Source organism: Zalophus californianus, chromosome 10 (assembly GCF_009762305.2).
Source record: "Zalophus californianus isolate mZalCal1 chromosome 10, mZalCal1.pri.v2, whole genome shotgun sequence".
In the NCBI taxonomy this organism is placed as follows: domain Eukaryota; kingdom Metazoa; phylum Chordata; class Mammalia; order Carnivora; family Otariidae; genus Zalophus; species Zalophus californianus.
The window spans coordinates 81,838,270-81,860,669 of NC_045604.1; the positions used below are offsets into that span (position 1 = coordinate 81,838,270).

At 47.5% G+C, this 22,400-nt stretch overlaps 1 protein-coding gene across 5 annotated transcripts in view; it reads right to left on the reverse strand.

The window, feature by feature from the left end:
• The window catches only part of MYH11 (myosin heavy chain 11), a 108,167-nt gene that overhangs the window by 84,249 nt on the left and 1,518 nt on the right, over nt 1-22,400 (reverse strand). For all 5 annotated transcript variants that reach the window (XM_027614100.2, XM_027614099.2, XM_027614097.2 and 2 more), the window contains exon 2: nt 7,171-7,532. In XM_027614100.2, coding sequence (XP_027469901.1) covers nt 7,171-7,515 — 345 coding nt within the window. In that variant the 5' untranslated portion in view covers nt 7,516-7,532. The remainder of the gene's footprint in view (nt 1-7,170; nt 7,533-22,400) is intronic.

Sequence of the window (22,400 nt, forward strand, 5' to 3'; positions counted from 1 at the left end):
AGGAAGAGCAGATGGCCCATCTCTGGGTGACACTCAGGGCAAAGTAAACACCAGAGAGGTTAAGCAACTTGACCAAAGTCACAAAGCGAGACCTTAGTGGCACCAAGCCCAGCTCGGCCCACTGCCAAGCCTGAGCACCGCCCATGAGGCTGTCCGAACTCTGTCCGTCCTACAGAAAGAAAAACAATGCATCATTTGTTCATTCGGTCCCTCATTCATTCAGTGTGCATGTCCCAGACACCGTGCAAGGCTCTGGGGTTAAAGAAAACAAAAAGCACAACGTCCTGCTCGCAAAGGGATTTCAGCCATGCCTGCGGCTGCCCGGAGGAGGAGCGTCCCCCCAGGACTCAGTCTGCTAAGGGACAATGGTGTGTGATGGGCCTGGGTAAGAGGGGGATAGGATTGGCGGGGGGAGGAGGGAATAATCTCCCTGGTTCTCAGCATTCCCCTAAAAAGGCAGGAATGAGGTCAACACAGACCATCAGCCATTTATTGAGCACCTACTGTATACCGGGTCTGTGCTAGATGCTGGAGATAAATAAATCAGTGGTGGCCCCCTGCCCTCCAAGAACCCACAGATCAGAAAGGGGACAAGGACATTTAAAAATAATGTCCCTAGACCCAGGATGGAGTCCAGGGAATGAAGGGGAGCAAGGAAGAGAGGGCCCTAATCCACACTGGGGGGTGGTCAGGGAAACTGCCAGTGGGGAGGTGCTCCCTGCCCTGAATCGTAACAGACAAGGAGGTGTTAGCCTGCTCGGGAGGTAGCAAAGGCGCGGAAGGCAGCCGGGCAGGTGCGCGCATGCGGGTGAACGGCAAGCAGTTTGGTGCGTCTGGATCATAAAGGAGGAGACAAGCAAGGATGAAGGCGGAGGCTGCTGCAGAGGCAGGCAGGGGCCGGGACCCGCGCTCGGCCTGATGGGTCCACTGTCGGCCCTGATGCCCTCCTCCCCCATCTGATCGTCCAGCCCCCTCCTGCTGCGCCAGAGCACCCTCTTCCTCTGTACATAGGTCTTGGCATACAGCAGGTGCTCACTAAATGCTTGCCCCATGATGAATGCCTGAGGGGTACGTTAATTACAAAGATTCCCTGGAACAGGGGCTGCAATGCCTTCATCTCTGTGACCTGGGGCTTTGCACTGGGCTGGCACACAGCAGGTGCTCAGGAGAGGTTTGCTGACCTTGTGACCAAAGGCAGGGGCTCTGTGTCCCGTTCATCTGTGTCCTGGTCCCTAGCATGGGGCCTCCCAATTGAGTAAGTGCCCAGATAAGGATCAGTCGTTTGAATGGTCAGCCAAGTCCCACCTCTCCTTCAGGTTTTAACTCTACTTCCAGATGGCCCCGGGCTGTGCCCCCTGCTAACAGCCAGGCCCTTGTTAGAATGTGGGTGTCATTTACAGCCCAAACCACCCTCTCACCAAGCCCTTGACCTGGAGGCAGTAAAGGGCAGTGGTTTAGGGTAGAGAATCGAGTACTGCAGACTTGGTGTGAACCCCCATTCTGCTACTTCCTGGCTGTGTGACCCTGGGCAAGTCTCTTAACCTCTCTGAGCCTGTTTTCCTCAGCTGCAAAACAAAGATGTGTGACGGTAGGGCCTTCACAGGCTTGCTGTGAGATAATGCTTGTGAAGCATTTAACAGAGTGCGTGGTATACGGGAGGTGCTCAATAAATGTTAGGTGACTATACCCTGCTCCCTTTGCTTCATGATGACAGAAACCTTGTCAGCTTGGAACCTTCTATGTCTCCCCTCCATCCTCCCAGAGCCATTTCCATCTCTTCTTTCAGGGTTCATCCTAAATGACACCTCCTGGACTGCAAGCTGCCCACCCTGGTATCGCCAGTTCAGCACGGGGCCGCGCACAAGGCAGACACTCAGTAAATGCTTGCTGAATACAATGACTAGGAGAAGTATCACTTTGCTCCTGTCTGCCTCGGACAGCTCCTGGTGCCGAGGCCCCAAGCAAGCCCTTACTTAACCCAAGCTTCCAGGCAGATCTGAATCTCTGCTCAGTTCAGCCCATCTTTCCGAGGCACGACAACGCGAGAGGAAGAGCTGGGTCGGCAGGAGCACACCCCGCGCAGGGTGGTTGGGCTTGAGAATCTGCAGGCTTGAGGTCTGCTGTTTAACCTCGGTTCATTTCACCAGACCCAGTCCCCCCACTGCAGTTGGTGGTGTTTCTGCCCCCCTATCCCCCACACAAGCCCATCTCCAGCCGGTCAAGTTCAGAGGTTTCAATATCCCCGCCTGCTGTGTCCCAGCCAGCCTCTCAGGGCCCCATGCCATCAGCAGGTCCCAGCCACAGGCCCAGGGTTTCCCTCTTGTGACCGTATTAGGAAGTGACTCTAGCTTTTCCCTGACACTTTATATGGTCAGCCACAGAGCCCTGACTGCTCCCACGGCCTCCTCCTCTGGCAGAAACAAGAACCAGGAGGGGAAGGTGGAAGAAAGGCAGGCTTTAAGTCACACGGCCCAGGGCAGAACCTTAGCTTGGCCCTCTTCCATCACCTGCGATATTTGTATGAGTGGCCAAACCCTGGAGCCTCTTCTTCCCCATCTATAAAATGATGGAGGGGGGGCGCCTGGGTGGCTCAGGTGGGTAAGCGTCTGCCTTCAGCTCAGGTCATGATCCCGGGGTCCTGGGATCGAGCCCCGCATCGGGCTCCCTGCTCGGCGGAGAGTCTGCTTCTCCCTCTCCCTCTGCCCCTCACCCCCGGCTCGTGCTCTCTCTCGCTAATAAATAAATAAAATCTTTTTTTAAAAAAACAGTACATTTATACATATACATACATGTATACATATACAAATATGCACATATTTGCCTGTATAGGTATAAAATATTTCTGAAAGCCTATGTAAGAAACATCCTCGAGGTTTCTCTAGGGAAGGGAACTGGAAGATGAGGAATGGGGATGAAAGGGAAAATTGTGAATATCCTGATATACTATTTAATATTTGCCTATATTACCTATTCAAAATAACATTTTAAATCTGGCCAGATAGTTTTTTTTTTTTTAAGATTTATTTATTTATTTATTTATTTATTAGAGAGAGAGAGAGAGAGAGCACAACCGGGGTGATGGGCAGAGGGAGATCCCGAGACTCCGGAATCATGACCTGAGCCAAAAGCCGACGCTTAACTAACTGATCCACCCAGGCGCCCCATGGCCAGATAGTTAACAATAAACATAAGAAGCCACAAGACATGACGTATGCTTCTTATTTTTAAATATTTTCTTGTGGTCTTTGCATAGCTAGCCTTGTGTTATTAGAAAGCTTCTTTGAAGCAATAACCACTTAAAAGATGTGAACAGTGAGGTCACAGGGCTCAGTAACAGGGAGCTTCCCGCTGTGTTTTCTTTCTACCTTCCAAGACCCGGGGCAGTTATGTACTTTTTTTCCACCCTCCAGGACCCTCGGGCACTCAGGAGGCGTCCGCTCATAGTCTGCTCTCAGCATCCTGGGGCAGATACTCCTTCAGGTCCCTAGGCCAAGGGCCTAAGATGAAAACAACATCACCTGCTCGAGTTTGGAAGGAAGGCCTTTCCTTAGCCCACTGGTCTTCCCAGAACAGTGAAACCAGAACCAGGAAAATATCCTTTGGGGTTCGCAGGTAGGGAATTTGGGCTGGGATTGGGAGAGTCCATCTACTTTTGCTCTGGATCATGTTCCCAACCCCAGGGCCTTGGCACAGGAGTGGAAAGTCCCACTGCTGACAGGGATCAAGCAGGTTAGAGATGAGTGAAGTGGGCCAGGTGTGAAGAAAAAGTAGGTGTAGTGATCAATAAGCAACAACACTCAGCCCCAGGATCTGGTAGACAACAGGGGTAGTCAATCCCTCCAGCCCTGGAGGCAGACAAACCTTGCCTGGGTCCCAGCTCTGCCCACTTCCAACAATAGGACCGAGCACAGCTGAGCCTCAGTGCCCTGGTCTCTGAAATGGGGTAATAGCCTCTGTTCGTAGGACCGTTGGAAGGATTACATGAGTAGCAGCTCAAAGGAGTCGTCCCAGGGCCAGACTTCCCGGGTTCAAGACCCACCTATTTCTCATCAAGTTATGTAAGTTTCCTAAGCCCCCGTTTATCTGCAAACACGAGACTAAAAACAGTGTATAAAGAAAAGAACAGGAGTCGCCATAACAGTATCTTGGTACGAACGCGTAACACGGTGAATTTTAAATGAACAGCAGCTACCATCAATATTGTGGGGGTAATGAGGCTCCTTTGGGGGTCTAATGAAAGCAGAGACCCCTGCCCAGAAAAAAAAATGTACATATGCCCAAATGTCCTTAAATCTTTGGAGGCTGACAAACTCCTTAGTGCCCATTTACGGGAACTGAGTATGGAACACGTTCTAGGGGGAAAAAAACATTTTTTTTTTTTTTTTGTAAGAACACTCAACACAACTGTGGTCCGCCCTCTTGACCAATTTTTAAGTGTACTCTATGGCATTGTTAACTTCAGCCACAATTCTCTAGAACATACTCATCTGCAGGACTGAAAACTCTGTACCTGTTGGGCAACACCTTCCCATTTCCCTCTCCCCAAGCCAGCCACCATTCCACGCTCTGATTGGAGCCTGACGACTTTCAATGCCTCCTGGGAGTGGAGCCCAGATTGTTCATCCTCCTGTGACTGCCTTATTTCCCTCAGTATCATGTCCCCCGGCTCTATCCATGTGGTCACCAATAGCAGGATTTCCTCTCTTAAGCCTGAAATGATGGACATACCACATTTTCTCCATCCGTGTTCATCATCTTAGAATCTAGGTCCTTTATTCGCATCTGGCTCAAGTGTGTCTTATCTCCCTCCCCTTCACTAGAAGGCAACCTCAGGGCAAGGGCTGGGCGTTGTAACTCTCAGCATCCCCCAGAGATGGAAGCAGGAGAGCCTAGAGCGTTCCACCGGACAGGCCAGAGTCTGACCCGGGTCCCTCCCCAGGCAAGTCACGTCAGCTCTCTCTCGGACAGGTCACGTGCGGGGTGGGAGGTCAGCTTTGCTCTCACCGGTGATGGAAAGGACAAAACAGGCCGAGAAGGACTTGGGACAATACCCACTACAGGCAAGCCTCACACTTTATTGAGCTTCCTCTGCCTGAACCCCTTGTCCCATCCCCCAGCCAAAGAGTAAGCACAGAGCCCACTGCTGAGTGGTCGTGCTAAGCTCCCGGCAGAGAGAACCCAGCGTCCAGAAGCACAGGTGAGTGTGGATGAGACTCGAAGTCACACACTTGTGCCATGAACAGGTAAGGAAAGAACCTGCATCTCGAGGATAAGGACACAGGACCCAATGGCTTCCATAGACTCTTCTAGAACCAAGAGGACAAGGGTCTTCATCTGAGGTGCACTTTGCAGAATGGAGGGGAAAGTTCTCTTCGTTAGCAAAGGCGAAGTCGGGCACCCTGGCTGCCTCAGCATCACCTGCCCCCCACCTGTGCCTCTTGCTTTCCCGTGCTCTCCTTCCCCTCCCCCAACTCTTTCTTTATCTCCTCCATCATGGACAACGGCTTCTAGTTAAGCGATTAAACTGACCATAAAGGAACAGTTAGGAGTAGGTATGCGGTCACAAGGCTGAAAGGCTTTTCATCTCATCTGTCCAGGGAAGCATAGCAGGAATTTGAAGCTTTGATTCATTTTTTTTTTTTTAATCTGCTGTCAGATTAAATATTCTGGGTCTTGGGACCTTCATAAGCCCTTCATTTTTTTTTTCCTGATTTCTATTTTGGACTCAAATGCTATGTCAGAGGACAGCAGGTGAGATTTATACACAGGCCCACCGTCCTTGACCTCTCTGAGGGAGAGGACACATCTGAGGTAGGAGGCCCGGAAGAGCTCCATCCCCCACCCCCAGCTCCCTGAAGTCGGCCCTCCTTAGAAATGTCCATCCTGTACCAACAGCTCCAAGTTGATAATATTTCCATCCAAGGAGTGGCTCAGACAAAGGGGACTTTCCCTGCGTAGTTAGGGAAGTTAAGGATAGGCTTTATCACTCTGAGATCAGCTTGCTCACCTGTAAAATGGGACAAGTATACTTATTCCGTGGGCAGAATGGATAATCAGTTATGACACATCTACGGGATAGATTACAATAGCCCCCAAGAAGGTATTTTTGGGGTTATAATGGAAATGTGGGAACGCTCAGCATCGACTCGTAGACGAAGAAAAAGAGCGAGCAGGCTAACCTATGTGCGCAGGCTTGTAAATACATAAACATGTACCATTCTCACAAAGCAAGAGCTCAAGAATGCACCGTTTTATCAGCTGTTACCTCTGGGGGAGGAATGATTTTTTGTGTTTGCTGTGCTTTCCTGAATTTGCCAAATCTTCTGTAATAAACGTGACTTATTTTCCTAATTAGGAAAAAAAATCTGCAGAGCACTTTTATAGAGGACAAGTCTTTTTTTGTTTTTTTTTTTGTAATTTTCACGTGGCAACATGGAAGGGGAGAGCCAGAGGGCTTAATGATGGAAGCGGGGGGGGACCGTTTTCACAAGTTTGTAAAGGATCCAAGAAAAAAGGGCCGTAACAACGACATAACCAGTGGTAACACAGAGCATCCTGAGAGCTGACCATGTGCCCAGGGGCGTGCCAAGTGCTTTCTTTTGAGAGTAACCCACTCTGTGAGGTTGGTACTAACCTCTTGCTCATTTCACAGAGAAGGAAATGAAATTTCAGAGAAATTAGGTAACTCGCCCAAGGGATTAGCGCACCCTTTCTGAGAGGCAAATAGAGAAAGGCTGAACTGGAGGACCCCCTGCCCAGCAGCTTGATACCAGGGGGCCACCTGTGTCCCTCTTGCTCTGGGAGTTGGTCCGAACCCACAAGGAACCTGTGCTCCCTGAGTCACACCATCCCCCCATAACTTCAGTGAAGTCTGCTGAGCATCTGCCAGGAACCTTGGCGCTCTGCATAGGTGATCACATAGCATTTTTACACCTCCTTTATGTGGGGGAGGGTGGTTATTCCCATTTCACAAATAGGAACATTGAGGCTTCAGTAGGTCAAAGAGTTTGTTCGATGTCACAGAACTAGGTGTGAACCCAACACAATGATTCTACCTCACCATGTGACCCCCCCCCAACCTGTATCCCAAACACATCTCGAAAGCTCTTCCTTCCCTCAGGGGTGGAGGAGGCTTGGAAGAAGTGCCGGGCTGTCCTCCCAGATACTCACGTAGATGAGTCCTGAGAAGTATCTCTCCCTCAGGTTGTGTAGCACAGAGGCTTCGTTGAGGCACGTCAGCTCTGCCATGTCTTCCACCTTGGAGAATTTGGGTGGGTTCATCTTCTGGATGTCATCTTTGCCAACCGTGACCTTCTTGCCATTCTCCACCAGCTCGACAATCACCTCATCCCCTTTCTCCTCCTTGATGCTGGCTGCCTCGAAGCCTTGCTTCTCCGAAGGGACCCAAACCAGCTTCTTGGCAGCCCAGTCAGCCTGGGCCACTGGGCTGTTGACAAAGTTTTTGTCCACGAAGAGGAACTTCTCATCATCACTGAGCTGGCCTTTCTGTGCCATGGTGCCTGGTTGGTCCCCTGTGGAAAAAAGGGACAGCATCAGAATCCAGCCAGAACTGAGTCCTAAAGGCAGACGAATCCCTCACCTCCTATGCCTAGGAACGCAGTCTGCAGAAACATTCCACAAAGTGCGAGGATGTTTCCTGCAGTATTGTTTACGTGGTCAAAGAATGGAAACAATCCAAAGCCCCTCAGAAAAGGATCTGCACCATTGCCTATCGTCCACCATCATGGCGCTGGAAACGTAAACCATGGTTTTTTCATACAACAAAATGCTATCCAGGGGTTACGAAGCAAGAGTAAGAGCTACGTGTATTGAAATAGGAAGATAGCCAAGTCTTACTGTTTACTGTAAAAATAAAAGAGGAGCGTTCTTTAAATAGTTAAACATAGAGTTATCATGTGATCCAACAATTCCACTCCTAGGCACAAACCCAAGAGAAATGAAAATACACATCTCCACAACAACTTGCAACGAATGTTCACAGAAGCCTTACTCACAATGGCTAAAACGTGGAAGTCACCAAAGCGCCCATGAACAGATGGAATGAATACATAAAATGTGGTCTATCCATACAATGGAATATTACTCAGCCTGAAAAAGGAACAAAGTACTGATACATGCTACCACGTGGATGAATCTCGATAAAATTATGCCAAATGAAAGAATCCAGTCACAAAAGGCTACATACTGTATGATCCCATTTATATAAAATGTCCAGAAGAGGCAGATCCACAGAGATTAAAGTAGATTAGTGGTTGCCAGAGGCTGAGGAGTGACAGCTGAGAAGGGTACAGGGCTTCTTTTGGGGAGTAAGGGAAATGTTCTAGAATTTATTGTAGCTGTGGATACACAACTTTGTGAATATGTGAAAAATCGTTGAATGGTATGATTTAAATGAGTGAAGTGTATAGTATGTGACTTATAGGTCAATAAAGTTTTTATTTTTTTATTCTTTTAAAGAGTTTATTTATTTATTTGACAGAGAGAGACACAGCGAGAGAGGAAACACAAGCAGGGGGAGCTGGAGAGTAGAAGCAGGCTCCCCGCTGAGCAGGGAGCCCGATGTGGGGCTCGATCCCAGGACCCCGGGATCACGACCTGAGCCGAAGGCAGACACTTAACGACTGAGACACCCAGGCGCCCCTAGGGATTTTTACTTTCTATCATTTTGTCCAGTTTTTTTCATCGCAGTAAAATATATGTAACATAAATTTTGCTATCAACCATTTTTAAGTCTATAATTCAACGGCATTAGGTACATTCATATGTTGTGCAACTGTCACCACCATTCACCTTGAGAACTTTTTATGTCCTACAGAACTGAAACTCTGTCCCCATCAAATACTAACTCCCCACTCCCCTTCCCCCAACCCCTGGCGCCCACAATCTACTTTCTGTCTCTATGAATCTGACTACTCTAAGTACCCATACAAGCGGAATCATACCGTATTTGTCCTTTTGCGACTAGCTTGTTCACTTAGCATCATGTTCTCGAGATTCATTCATGCTGTCAAATGTGTAGAATCTCCTTCCTCTTCAAGGCTGAATAATATTCCATCGTATGTATATACCGCATTTTGCTTATGCCTTCATTTGTTGATAGATACCTGAGTTGTGTCCATGTTTTAGCTATTGCGAGTAATGCTACTGTGAACAGGGATATACTTTCAATTATCTATTTTTATCATATCTGTAGTTTTATAATTTGTATTAAATTTATGATCAACAAAAATAGTTATTTATTTTTTTATAAAGACCTTCAAATAGACAACACACATGAGAAAAAGATGCTCAGCCTCACTAGTAAATGAGTTAAAGCAATGAGATACTGATTTTCCCCTATCAGCTTGGATGAGATGAAAACTATTGGTAATATCCAGTGTCATCAAGAGTTGTAGGGAGTGGGCCTCTGTACACACCACCCTTATGAACAGAAAACCTTAAAATCTATGCAAAGGCTTGACCTGCAATTGCATTTCTTTTTTTCTAAGATTGTATTTATTTATTTGAGAGATATACAGAGAGATAGAGCACAAGCAGGGGGAGGGGCACAGGGAGAGGGACAAGCAGACTCCCCACTGAGCGGGGAGCCTGACACGACCCAATCCCAGGACCCTGAGATCATGACCTGAGCCAAAGGCAGATGCTTAAATGCAATTGCATTTCTAGGAATTTGGCCTAAGAAAACGGACAAGGGCTAACAGATGCACCACAAGGTGGGTTGCAACGCTCTGTGGAACAGCAAATCTGCAATCCCTCTAAATGGCCTTCAGGAATGCCTTAACTGGGACATCCATGCATTAGAATGGGGTAATTCCCCCGGAAATTCAGGGTGTGGACTTTCCTTTATGCCAAAATTTATCCCTTTCCTTTTAACATGTTTGTTAAAGGGTCATTTACATGCCATAAAATTCTCTCATCTGTAAATGTTCAATCCAATGACTTTTAGCAAATTTACCAAGTTGTGCATCTATCGCTACGATAAAATTTGGAATGTTCCCATCACCCCAAGAAAGGGTTCCCTTGTGCTGGTCTGCCATCATTCCAACCCCAACCCCTGGCACCCACTAATCTACTCCCTGTCTCTATAGGTTCCTCTTTTCTAGACATTTCATATAAATGGAATCATACCACAGGTGACCGTTGATCACACAAAGATACTTATGATGTATTTCTAAGTTAAAATTACGTATAAATGGAATACTCAGGGGAAAAAAATAGACAAATCTCAAAAACATTATGCTGAACCAAAGAAGCCAGACCCCAAAGGCTCTATTGCTTCACTGATACGCAAGTCTAGAAAAGGCAAAACCATCATGACAGAAAGCACATCAGTAGTTAGCTGCCAGGGGCAGGGAGGGGAACTGACTGCTGAGAGGCACCAAGGAACCTCCACGGTGATGAAACATTCTATATTCTGATTATGGTGGTTACACAACTGTACACATTTGTCAAAACCCACTGGGCTGTACACTTAAAAGCCAGTGAATTTTTATTTTTTATTTATTTATTTATTTTTAAAGATTTTATTTATTTATTCATGAGAGACAGAGAGAGAGAGAGAGAGAGAGGGAGGCAGAGGGAGAAGCAGGCTCCCAAGGAGCAGGGAGCCCGATGCGGGACTCGATCCCAGGACCCCGGGATCATGACCTGAGCCGAAGGCAGACGCTTAACCATCTGAGCCACCCAGGCGCCCGCCAGTGAATTTTTAAAATACTGGTGAGTTTTACTGTATGTAGATTATACCTCAATAAAGCTGATTGAAATGTTTACAACAGAATCTTTCTCGTAATTTTATATGAATGTATATACATTTTTAAAAGTCTAGTATATGTGCTGGCTCAGTCAGTGGAGCATGTGACTCTTGCCCTTGGGGTTGTGAGTTTGAGCCCCATGTTGGGGGTAGAGATGACTTAAAAAAAAAAAGTCTAGGACGCCTGGGTGGCTCAGTAGGTTAAGCATCTGCCTTCGGCTCAGGTCATGATCCTGGGGTAATGGGATTGAGCCCCGCATCGGGCTCCCTGCTCAGCGGGAAGCCTGCCTCTCTCTCTCTCCCACTCCCCCTGCTTGTGTTCCTTCTCTCGCTGTGTCTCTCTCTGTCAAATAAATAAATAAAATCTTTAAAAAAAGTCTAGAACACTATATACTAAAATATTAAGCTATGGTTCTAGCTGGTCCAATACAGGTGACTTTGAACATTGGTAAGAAAGATAACTGTAAGGGACGCCTAGGTGGCTCAGTCAGTTAAGCGTCTGTCTCCAGCTGAGGTTATGATCTCGGGGCCCTGGGATCAAGTCCTGCATCACATTGGGCTCCCTGCTCAGCAGGGAGTCTGCTTCTCCCTCTTCTTCTGCCCCTCCCCCCACTTGTGCACTCGCGCGTGCTCTCTCTCTCTCTCTCTCATGCTCTCTCAAATAAATAAATAAAATCTTAAAAAGAAAGAAAGAAAGAAAAAGAACTATAAGAATGGAAAGAAGGGGCGCCTGGGTGACTCAGTTGGCTAAGCATCTGCCTTCGGCTCAGGTCATGATCCTGGAGTCCCGGGATCGAGTCCCACATCAGGCTCCCTGCTCAGTGGGGAGTCTGCTTCTCCCTCTGACCCTCCCCCCTGCTCCTGCTGTCTCTCTCTCTCATTCTCTCTCACTGAAATAAATAAATAAAATCTTAAAAAAATGGAAAGAGGAGGATGTTAAACCCATGAGGCATGATGATTAACATAAATTTCAATGGTCGTCCATGTAAGATGCTGGGCAACCCAGACATTCTCTTGAAAACTGGTCACGATGAGCGGAGGGGCAGCAAACATTGATTCGGCCTTCCTGATGTAAATCGTTCCTCAAGGTCACTAAACAATTGGCAGAGAAAAGTCTTTATGTAAAATTTCAAGTCCTTAAATGTCCTCTCAACATGAGGAGCTCATCTGAGACAATCTTCATCCTACTCTCTAGATGTGTCCACGAGGCAGGTGCTGAGACACCAAGCTCTGATTCGGTCAGCCGGCTCCTCCCACCTGCCCCACGTCTCCCCCCACCCACTGCTGCTACGTCCCCAGGAACTGAGGCGCAGGCTGAGTTAGGATGGATGACCACCAGGACATCCTGTGTGGTTGCTACCCCTACTTCAGCAGAGAAGAATTCACAACTCCTTTGAATTCACCAAGGTAATGCTCACACTTGGACCCCAAATCCCATGGAGATGGGGTAACCGCACATCCCGTGAATGGGCAGCCAACTCCTGAGATGCAGACTTTACAAGGCCAAATACAGCCACTTTTCTCTTTCAGGTGTGAAAATAGCAATAAGAAAAGCCAGAAACTGATATGCTCAGAGGGGGCAGTTATTTCTTCCAAGAGTCCTGATCTAGTAGCTCACTTTTTTTAAAGATTTATTTATTTATTTGAGAGAGAGAGCGCGAGCACAAGCAGGGGAAGCAGCAGAGGAGATGGAGAGAATCGCAAGCAGGCCCCAACTCCCCACTGAGTACAGAGGCGGACTCGGGGCTCGATTAGACCACGACCTGAGCCGAAATCAAGAGTTGCCTGCTTAACCGACCGTGCCACCCAGGTCCCCCTCTAATAGCCCATTAAAAAAAAAAAAAGGTTTTATTTATTTATTTGAGAGATTGAGAACATGAGCAGAGGAAAGGGGCCGAGCAAGAGAGAGAAGCAGGCTCCCCGCTGAGCAAGGAGGCCAACGTGGGGCTCTATCCAAGGACCTCAATCCAAGGACCCTGGGATCATGACCTGAGTGAAGGCAGACACTTAACTGACTGAGCCACCCAGATGCCCCTAATAGCGCATTTTTAAGAAGGTGGAGAAATGAGCAAGTTATTCCCTAAACCTGAATAATCACTTCATCACTCAAAGAAGCGAAATAAGGAACTGCCCATGAACTTGAGTTTAACAACCCCATCTCCTACAGTTTTAAACTCTTATGGGTTTTGCGTAGGACATTATCCCAGGAGCATCCCTCTCACAACCTCACTTAACTGTTGTGAAAGAACACTCCCTCTACTTGGAAGAATTTCAGTTAACAAATGTAGAAGAAACGACAAAACTAGAATGTAGCAATTTTGGAACCCCTAATAAAATAATGGACCCTGACAATGACCATCGGTAATTGCTAAAACCATGAGACCAGCGGCTTGCACACATCCCTGGGCACCAGCCTCCCCTGGGAGGTTGTGAAATCACAGATGGCCTGGTCCGCCCCCAAAGCTCCGGAATCAGCAGGGCTGGGATGAGCCCCAGGATCTGCATTTCTAACAAGTTCCCAGGTGATGCTGAGGATGTGGGTCTGGGGTCCACACTTCCGGACCCATGGTGTTAGATGAGAACTGGATGGAGAGCTTTATCACGCATGCATCAGGATGGTGTCACCTAAATGTGCTCATTAACCTTAATAACACAATAAAGTGTCAATCAGGTGGCAGATGGGGAGCCATGAAAAGTACCACTAACATCAAGGAAATATTCTTCCAGAAAGGAGAAGGGGAAGGGGTGGGGGGTCAAACCTGACAAAGCCTCTGGGTCTAACACCCAGGAAATGCAGGGCACAGAGAACACGCTGAACACTGTCGTGGGGGATGGTGGGGAGGATGCAACGACGTCCACAGGTGGGAAGGTATAGGACAAATGACTCCGTTGCTTTAGTAAAGCACAGAAAAAGGAGAGGAACCTATAAACTAGAAAGGGGCCTTGAGACCCGGAGGAAAAATGGGAGGTGAAGACAAATGAAGACCGCCTCCAGTCTGGTCATTACCAAAGGGGACTGGCAGGTGCCTGCGGGGTTGGGGGGGGGTGTCCTAGCATTCTCTCTACTTGTGCATACACTGGAACATTTTCACAATGAAAAAGTCCAACAGGGATAAGAAAAGACAAACGCGGAGGGAGGGAGGGAGGAAAAGAACCCTCTCCCCCCCCTAACATACACATACGAGTGCAAATCAGAAATAAGGGCACATTTCGCCTTTTTAAAAAGCCACCCCTCACGTGGAAAGCTTTTGCAAAATTGAGTGCAATTGTGAGAAAAAACAAAATTCCGAAAACCCCTCCCAAAAAGGTGGGAGATGATCAAGAAAACCTTGAACATCAACTCGATAATCCTTTATATTAGGGAATTTGTTAAATTTCTCGGAGTGACCATGGTACTATGATTTCATCTATTTGGAGTCCTTTCCTGGGTCACCTGGCTGACTCGGTGGGAGGAGCATGCGACTCTTGATCTCGGGGTCATGAGTTCGAGCCCCACGTTAGGTGCAGAGAGGACTTTAAACAAATAAACCTTAAAAAAGTATTTAGAGTCCCTTCCTTTCTGAGACAATGAGAAGCAGTTGTAGCAGAACTGACAAGCCTGGGGTTCAGGGGTGGGGTGCCTGCAGATGGGTTACACTCTTCTGTTTGACATTTGTCCTTAAAAGGAAAAATATTACTGCATAAAATTTGTATGATTCTCGTCTGTGTGTAAGCAGTGTCAATACCACACCATCTCCCATTTGGCCTGTACATCATCCCCAGGGCCAAGTTTTCTGAATACCCACAGTGTTGGTCTGAGAATTATTCTCAGACACCTGCCCCCCCACCCTGTACAGGTGCTGGGCTGAGTGGCTCACGTGTAGGACCATCGAGGAAGAACAGCACAGCCTTAGGAATTGTGTGTTACCATCAGCACCTTCTTACAGATAGGGAAACAGAGGTTCAGAGAGGCGAAGCAATCTGCCTGAGGTCACACAGCAGAGCCAGGGTCCGAGCCTGTGTCTGATTCTAGAACCTGTGCCCCTCTGCCCCCCACCCCCCCCCCCCACGAGCCTGATGGGCTTGTCCCAAGTTCAACGGAGAATTTGCAATAAATGAACTGACCCTTGAAAGTACCTAACGCAGTGCCTGGCACATTATCAACATTCAAAATGGGACCCCAATCAAACGAAGGGAACTTCAGCTCCACACCACAGTAAGAAAAGAATCTCACACACACACTTGAATGAAGAAAGGAGACACAAAAAGAATGCACTGTGGGATTGTGTTTATCGGCGGTTCCAAACCAGGTAAAACTATCCCGTGGTGATAAAAGTTGGATGTCTTAATCTGTGTGCCGGTGACAGGGATGTGTTCACTTTGTGACAATTCATTAAGCTACATATCCATGGAATGTGTACTTTTCCGATACAAAGTATACACCTCCATGAAAAATTGTGGTTTCCTTTTCTCTTTTTGATCCTCATGATGAAACACACATAACATAAAATTGACTGCCTTAACCAGTCAAGTGCACAGCTCAAGAGTGTTAAGTACACTTATGTTAGTATGTGTAATGCAAAGTGTTTAAAAATACCTAAATATACTCAAGAGGGCCAGGGAAGTGTTTGGTTTATTCCGAGCAGCGTGACAGCTAAGTGGGCACTTTCAGGTTGCGATGTTGGTCACAGCTGTCTTAAAAGTCAGAAAACCAGCAAAAATAATACAACAGAAAAATAAAAGGACATAGGAATCCCCATCACCAGGAACCCTATCTGATCCAGGACTCAGAAGCACAAACAAGATCAAGTGCAGAGAGTCTGTCTCTATCCAAAAAAGGAGAGAGAGAAGCTAGCCTGTTTCTCACGGCTTTGATGCTTCTGACAGTTACAAAGTACAACATCTGCTTTGGTCAAAGGAAAGAGGAGCCTGGCTTCATCCTGGAATGGCCTTTCCCAGAATGTGTTCCTTGGAACCCTAATCCCTTGAAATAGTAGGGGTGGGGATTGGGTGGGATTCAGGGAAGTTGAGATACTAAAAAAAAAAAAAAAAGATTCTGTGGCTAAATCCACTTGAAAAGGGCTACCTTTTTCCACCCCATTCCCACTCTCCAAAGCTCCCACCCCCCACCTCTGCATGGAGAGACATAGCATGTATCAGGACATCCAAGACCTCGGCAGGTCCTGAATCCCAAAAGCGATTTTATGCCTTTGGACCCAGGGCTCCCCAAAACATTTGGCCACAGACCTCTTTTCCCACCAAACACGGATGAAATCCTACAGATTTGCCCTTGAGAAAATTTGGTGAGCCTAGCAAATTAATAATACTAATATTAGTAATCATAGCTGTTAAATCTTTTTTGGGTACCAGCTATTATCTCAATCCCCTCATTAACACTGAGGTACACCATTAACTCTGGCTTACAGATGAGGAAACGGGCACAGAGAGGTTGAGTAACTTCCCCATCGCGGCACAGCTAGTTATGGTGGACCCTGAAAGAAGGTGTATTTCCAAGGTGATCTTTTCTGCTTTGTTTGCCTTCTTTGAAACGGGCAGAGCACTTGAGGACTGTGGGAAATACAGATGTGCCTGAGAGACATCCCGGATCAGTGTCAAAGTCTCCCGATAAGTCAGTTTCGTCGTTACAAGGACGTGCCCCAGCATGCACCCAGAGCCTTGAGTCTTCAAAATCTGGCAACTAGGCAAAAAGTCTCAGGTCAGGCATTAGGGGAGACACAGGGAGGAATAAAAAGTAGCTAGCAAAATTGCAGGAGTGATCAGGGAGCATCATCCCAGGGAGAGGATTCTCCGTGTGCTATGTGGAAGCAAAACCTGGTCCCCTGCTCCCTGCTGTGGTCCTTCATTTCAAGCAGGGGTTTTCGGCCTTGGCACTGTGGACATGCAGCGCTGATCAGTCTTTGGTGGCGGAGGGGGCTGTCTTGTGTGCTGGAGGATGTCTACAGCATCCCCGTTCTTTACCTACTAGGTGTCAGCGACCACTCCTCCTACCAGTTGTGACAACCAAAGGGCCTCTTCAAAGGATTGAAATTGGACCCATTAAGACTGTTCAGCTACTCTCGTGTGTTTTCACATCGGCTTTATGTTCCCCAGAGGAATGCGGAGGTAAAAGATCTTGCCCTTTCGCTTCTGCACTAATGAAAAATGAATAAAATACCCCAGGGCCCAAACAGTATAGGATTTGCACATCACCATGCCTGCTCGACAGCTTCCCTGTAGATTTCATTGCCAAGCTGCCAGCTCAAGAGCTGGAACCAGACACACAAACCTAAATAAACATCCCCGGAGTCAGAGGTACAATGTAGGGTGATCCAGGCTTGAGGCAGCTGGCCAGAGCCCTCTCACTCTGCCTAGAGATGGCAGTAACTCCTTCCCTCCAGCTGTGGTCAGCGGGTGAGGATGTGGGCCCTGTATTGCCAGGTGGTCAACAGACCCACAAGTCTGAATTTAGGTACAAGAAAGCCACCCCCTCAAGTTAAAGCACTGCCCATTTCACGCAGACAAAACTGAACGCCCTCTGAGCCTGATCTAGGACACAACCCACCTGCTGGAAGGACCTCTGCATCAGTGAAACAAAGTCAAGGCCTGGCCCAGGTGTGGGAGGAGCCAAATATGTGGAAGGAAGAAGGAGGGGGACCAGCCTCCCTCAGCGCACCGGCTCTCCCAGCCCCAACCTGTCCCCACGAGGCCACCAGACTCTACCTCTGTTACTAATAATAGCCACCATCATTACTGAGCCCCTTCTATTCATGGGGTATTGGGTCAGGCCATTTGTTATTTTTTTTTTTAGAAAGTTTTTTTTTTTAAGATTTTATTTATTTGACAGAGAGAGGGAGACAGAGAGAGAGTGAGCAAGCACAAGCAGAGGGAGAAGCAGGCACCCCACTGAGCAGGGAGCCTGACACAGGGCTCGATCCCAGGACCCTGAGATCATGACCTGAGCCGAAGGCAGATGCTTCACCGACTGAGCCACCCAGGCACCCCCGGGTGGGGCTATTTATTAAATACACCAGCTCACTATGTGCCCTAAATGTTCAGCAAGGTGAACATCATTATTCCTTAAAGATTACAGAGATCCTGGAAAGTAAAGTACATTAAAAGCCTTCACTGGTAAAAGTTGGAGCCAGGATTTAAACCCAGATCTGTCTGACACCCCATCTACTCTTAGCAGAAAAGCTCTTCCTTGCCACACCGCCTGAGCCTCTCACCATGCCCCCAACAGATCACACCCCCCACCTCCTGAGGGTTCCGAGGGAGCCTGACCTCACCGTAACAGGAGAAAGGTGGGTGGTGAAATTGTCATTTCAGTGTTACTTTTGACATCTGTCTAACTCATTTAAATACTGTGTTTTTTTTTTTAAAGATTTTATTTATTTATTTGACAGAGAGAGACAGCAAGAGAGGGAACACAAGCAGGGGGAGTGGGAGAGGGAGAAGCAGGCCTCGCATGGATCAGGGAGCCCGATGGGGGACTCGATCCCAGGACCCCGGGATCATGACTTAAGCCAAAGGCAGACGCTTGACAACTGAGCCACCCAGGTGCCCCTAAATACTGTGTTTAAAGTAACTCCGGCCTCAGCCCGAGCCACCCCGACAGGGTAAAAGGCCAGGATCGCAGGCGGGGAGGGAGGGGCGGGTGACAGACACTGGGGAGGGTATGTGCTATGGTGAGCGCTGTGAATTGTGTAAGACTGTTGAATCACAGATCTGTACCTCCGAAACAAATAATACATTACATGTTAAAAAAAAAAAAAAAGAAGAAGATAGCAGGAGGGGAAGAATGAAGGGGGGGAAATCGGAGGGGGAGACGAACCATGAGAGACTATGGACTCTGAGAAACAAACTGAGGGTTCTAGAGGGAGGGGGGTGGGAGCATGGGTTAGCCTGGTGATGGGTATTAAAGAGGGCACATTCTGCGTGGAGCACCGGGTGTTATGCACAAACAATGAATCATGGAACACTACATCAAAAACTAATGATGTAATGTATGGTGATTAACAAAACATAATAAAAAATAAAAAATAAAGAAATTAAAATAGAAAAAAAAAAATAAAGTAACTCCGGAAGAGTGTTTTTAGTTTGTAGAGCGAAATTCTTTTTCCTCTCCTACCAAGAGAACTGGGTTAGCAAGAGACATCGTAGCTCCTATGGAGAACAATTTTGGGATCGAGAGAACTGGTCATTTCTGGCCCTAAAAGCCCCATTGTACTTTGTCGCTTACAACCCTGGCATAACACAGCTTACAATAAATGTATAGTCTCGAATGTGACAGACATTTCTCAATATCTATTTTAAATGTGCATGCCGGGGCGCCTGGATGGCTCGGTCACTGAAGCATCCGGCTCTTGATTTCGGCTTTAGGTCATGATCCTGGGGTCGTGAGATCGAGCCCTATGTTGGGCTCGGTGCTGGGCATGGAGCCTACTTAAGATTCTCTCTCCCTCTCCTTCCTCCCCTCCCCTGCTCTCTCCTTCTCGCCCTCTGCCCCTCCCCCACCACGCTCACTCTCACTCTCAAAAAAATAAAGAATAAAAATAAATGTGCATGCGGGGCACCTGGGTGGCTCAGATGGTTAAGCGTCTGCCTTCGGCTCAGGTCATGATCTCAGGGTCCTGGGATCGAGCCCCGCATCAGGCTCCCTGCTCAGCGGGAGGCCTGCTTCTCCCTCTGCCTCTGCCTCCCTCTCTCTCTTTCATGAATAAATAAATAAAACATTTAAAAAATAAAAAAATAAATGTGCATGCCCTTTGACTTAGCCATTGCATTGCTGGGAATTTATCTGACAGATAATCTCATGTAATTAGACAAAAATAGATACAAGGATGGTCCCTGAAGCACTCTTTATAAATGATGGTATGTTTCCATGAGGGGATGTTTCAGTAAAAAGCTAGACTTTCAAATAATAGAGTATTACACAGCTGATTTTTAAAAATGCCAAAACATGCTGGTACGGAAAGATGCCAAAGATCTATGATTAAGTGGAAAAAAAATCCTAATTTCCAGACTGCCAATATTTGTGTAAAAAAAGGAAATTCGACATAGAAAGGTTTTGGAAAGATACACAAGAATACACTGGGGTTACTTCCAGGGAGGATGGGGAACAGGGAGGAGAAGGGGATCAGGGAGAAGGGCATTCTACCTTGGCAATTGTGACCCCAGGGGTCTCAGAGGTTGGCCCCTTTTGAGATTCTGCTGCACGCTTGGCTGCTCCAGGGTAAGGAAAGAATGGGTCTAGTGATATGGCAAGTTCAAGCCTGTGTTAGTGAACAAGGGATGAGTCCTGTGGCCCTTTCTTGGGGACTTTTGATGAGGGCTGTTCCTTCCAAGCTGCTGAAAAACTGATTCAAGTCCAAGGTATGGGCGGGACTCCCCATGGCAAGAATGATGGGCACCAAGAGCAATTTCCTCCATCATCTGACCCTTACAAAATTTCCTTCCAATTCCTGCTTGGCCCTCTTCAAACTCAGCCTTTCCTCCAACGTGTGGTCATGGTTAAATTCTTTACAGGTCAGGGGTGGAGGGCGGACACCCCAAGGAGCAAAAGAGCTGCTATAAAAGCCAGACAGGTTTCCGTTCATAGGTGAGTGCTTCAGGGATGCCATCGCGACCCTACATGAATCACAAACGGGCCAAGAGCACTGGAATTTGTGATGTTCCTGGCACAGGTAAAGAAGTGCAGCCATATGAAAGCAGAAGAACATTCTAGCAACCACCTTCAGGGCAAACAGGAATTGGGTTTATGAAGACATTATCCAAAAAGAAAATTAGGGACCAGTTTCTCCTTTACAGAAAGGCCACACCATAGATAGGCGTTCTGGTTCTGCCAAGTACCCGCTCTGCCACATTAAGCAAAATCCTTAAGGTCTCTGGTCAGGTGCATTATCAGTAACTGTCCACTGAAGGTGACCAGGGTCCAGGCACTGTGTTAAAGCCTTCATGGGCATTATCCCACTTAATCTTCCCAACAGGGTGATCCATTTGGCTCTAGAGTTAGAAAGAGCTAGATCTGCAGAAACTATTCCTTCTCATCAGCCAGGCAAGCTCTCTTGAGCAAGTTATTCAGAGAACAATAGTAAAAAGGGGCCAGTAATAATATCTACTCCAAAGGGTTGTTGTAAAGATGGTAAAATGATGCCAATGAAGGGCTTAGCATGTCAGTTGGCAAAAGTGCTCATTAGCTCTTCTCCACCCCATTTTTCAGATGGCAAAACCAAGGTTTGCCAAGTCCAACACGGGTGATGTCTAAATTTGCCCGTGACATTCTAGAATTCCAGGGGATTTAACTCTGGACTTGGTTTTCCAAGTCCAGATGCTTATCTGATTTCAGAATTACGTGATTGTGCCTACAACAGAAAATCCACCTGCTGGGATCCAATGTCCTGCAGAAAAAAAGAGACAACTTCCCCCCTCAAAAAAATAAAACTGCCAGGAGAGGCCATGTGAGCCCACAGTGAGAAGGCACCCTTCTTCAAACCTGGGAGAGGGTCCTCACTAAGGACGGAATCTGCCAGCGCCTTGACATTGGACATCACAGCCTCCAGAACTGTGGCTCTTCCCTTCCTTTAAGATGACAGGTCTTCACTTGGCTAACTGATTTAGTCAATAATGAGGGCCAAGTGCCGAGGAAGGCACTCGGGTCATCGGCAGTTGATGAATAGGCAGGATTCTGATGAGCTGGTTTGGCCAAACCTTCTGGGTGCCAGAGCTCTGGGAAGGGGGAAGGCAGAGGAGAAAGTGCCGGAGGCGGATGGTGGAAGAGGGAGACAGCGGGGAACCTGCACATGAATGCAAGGACCTGACTGTGGAGTGATGCAGAAATTCATCAACGGACTGGAAAGGACTCCTCGTGGTCTGTGAAGCCTTGGAGTTACTAACCCCTGGTGCAACAGGTCTCACAAAGATAATTACCTTTTTACAGAACCAGAAGTTCTGTTTTCTATTCCCACCTTGGAAAGCAGTAGCTTAATAAACCTGAGTGGTCAAAAAATTTTTAAAAATAAATAAAACCTCCAAATAAGAAAGGAGCAGGCAAAAGTCATCCCACTTGCCTCCCCAAGGCCTTCTCCTCCAGGCTCCCCAACTTGTTCCCAAAGGGGAAGAACAAGGGCCAAGAAATCCCCAGAGTCACGACCAACAAAGCTGCAATAGAACGCTAATTTGTGAGCAAGCTGGGGATGGCCTCGTGGAAAACGCTACCATACATGGGCATGTTTGCCTCAATCTCGGCCCCCAGACAGAAAAGTAATGATAACAAACCCATAACAAATACCTTGTACGGAATAACACGTCTATTTCAGATGTGAAAATAAAAAAACATGGTGGGTACCAGGCAAACCCCAGAAGCTTCTTGCGGGAGGGCCCGGCTAGTTCATGGGTTGGACCCTCGGGATGGCCGCCCCGACGGCCCACCACCCCCACCACCGGGGGACAAACAATGCATTTTATTTTAAATTCGCAAAAGGTCAGTTTGTTGTTTTCTTCAAAGAGAAGAGGATAAACACTTGCCTTCCTGGAAGCATCTGGTCGCCCCCAGAAACCTGACTCAAGAGAGTTTTTGTAAAGACAAAAGGTGGTGGGGTCAGGGTTATAACCTTGGCATCAGACAGACCCAGGAATGGGTTCTACCACTTGG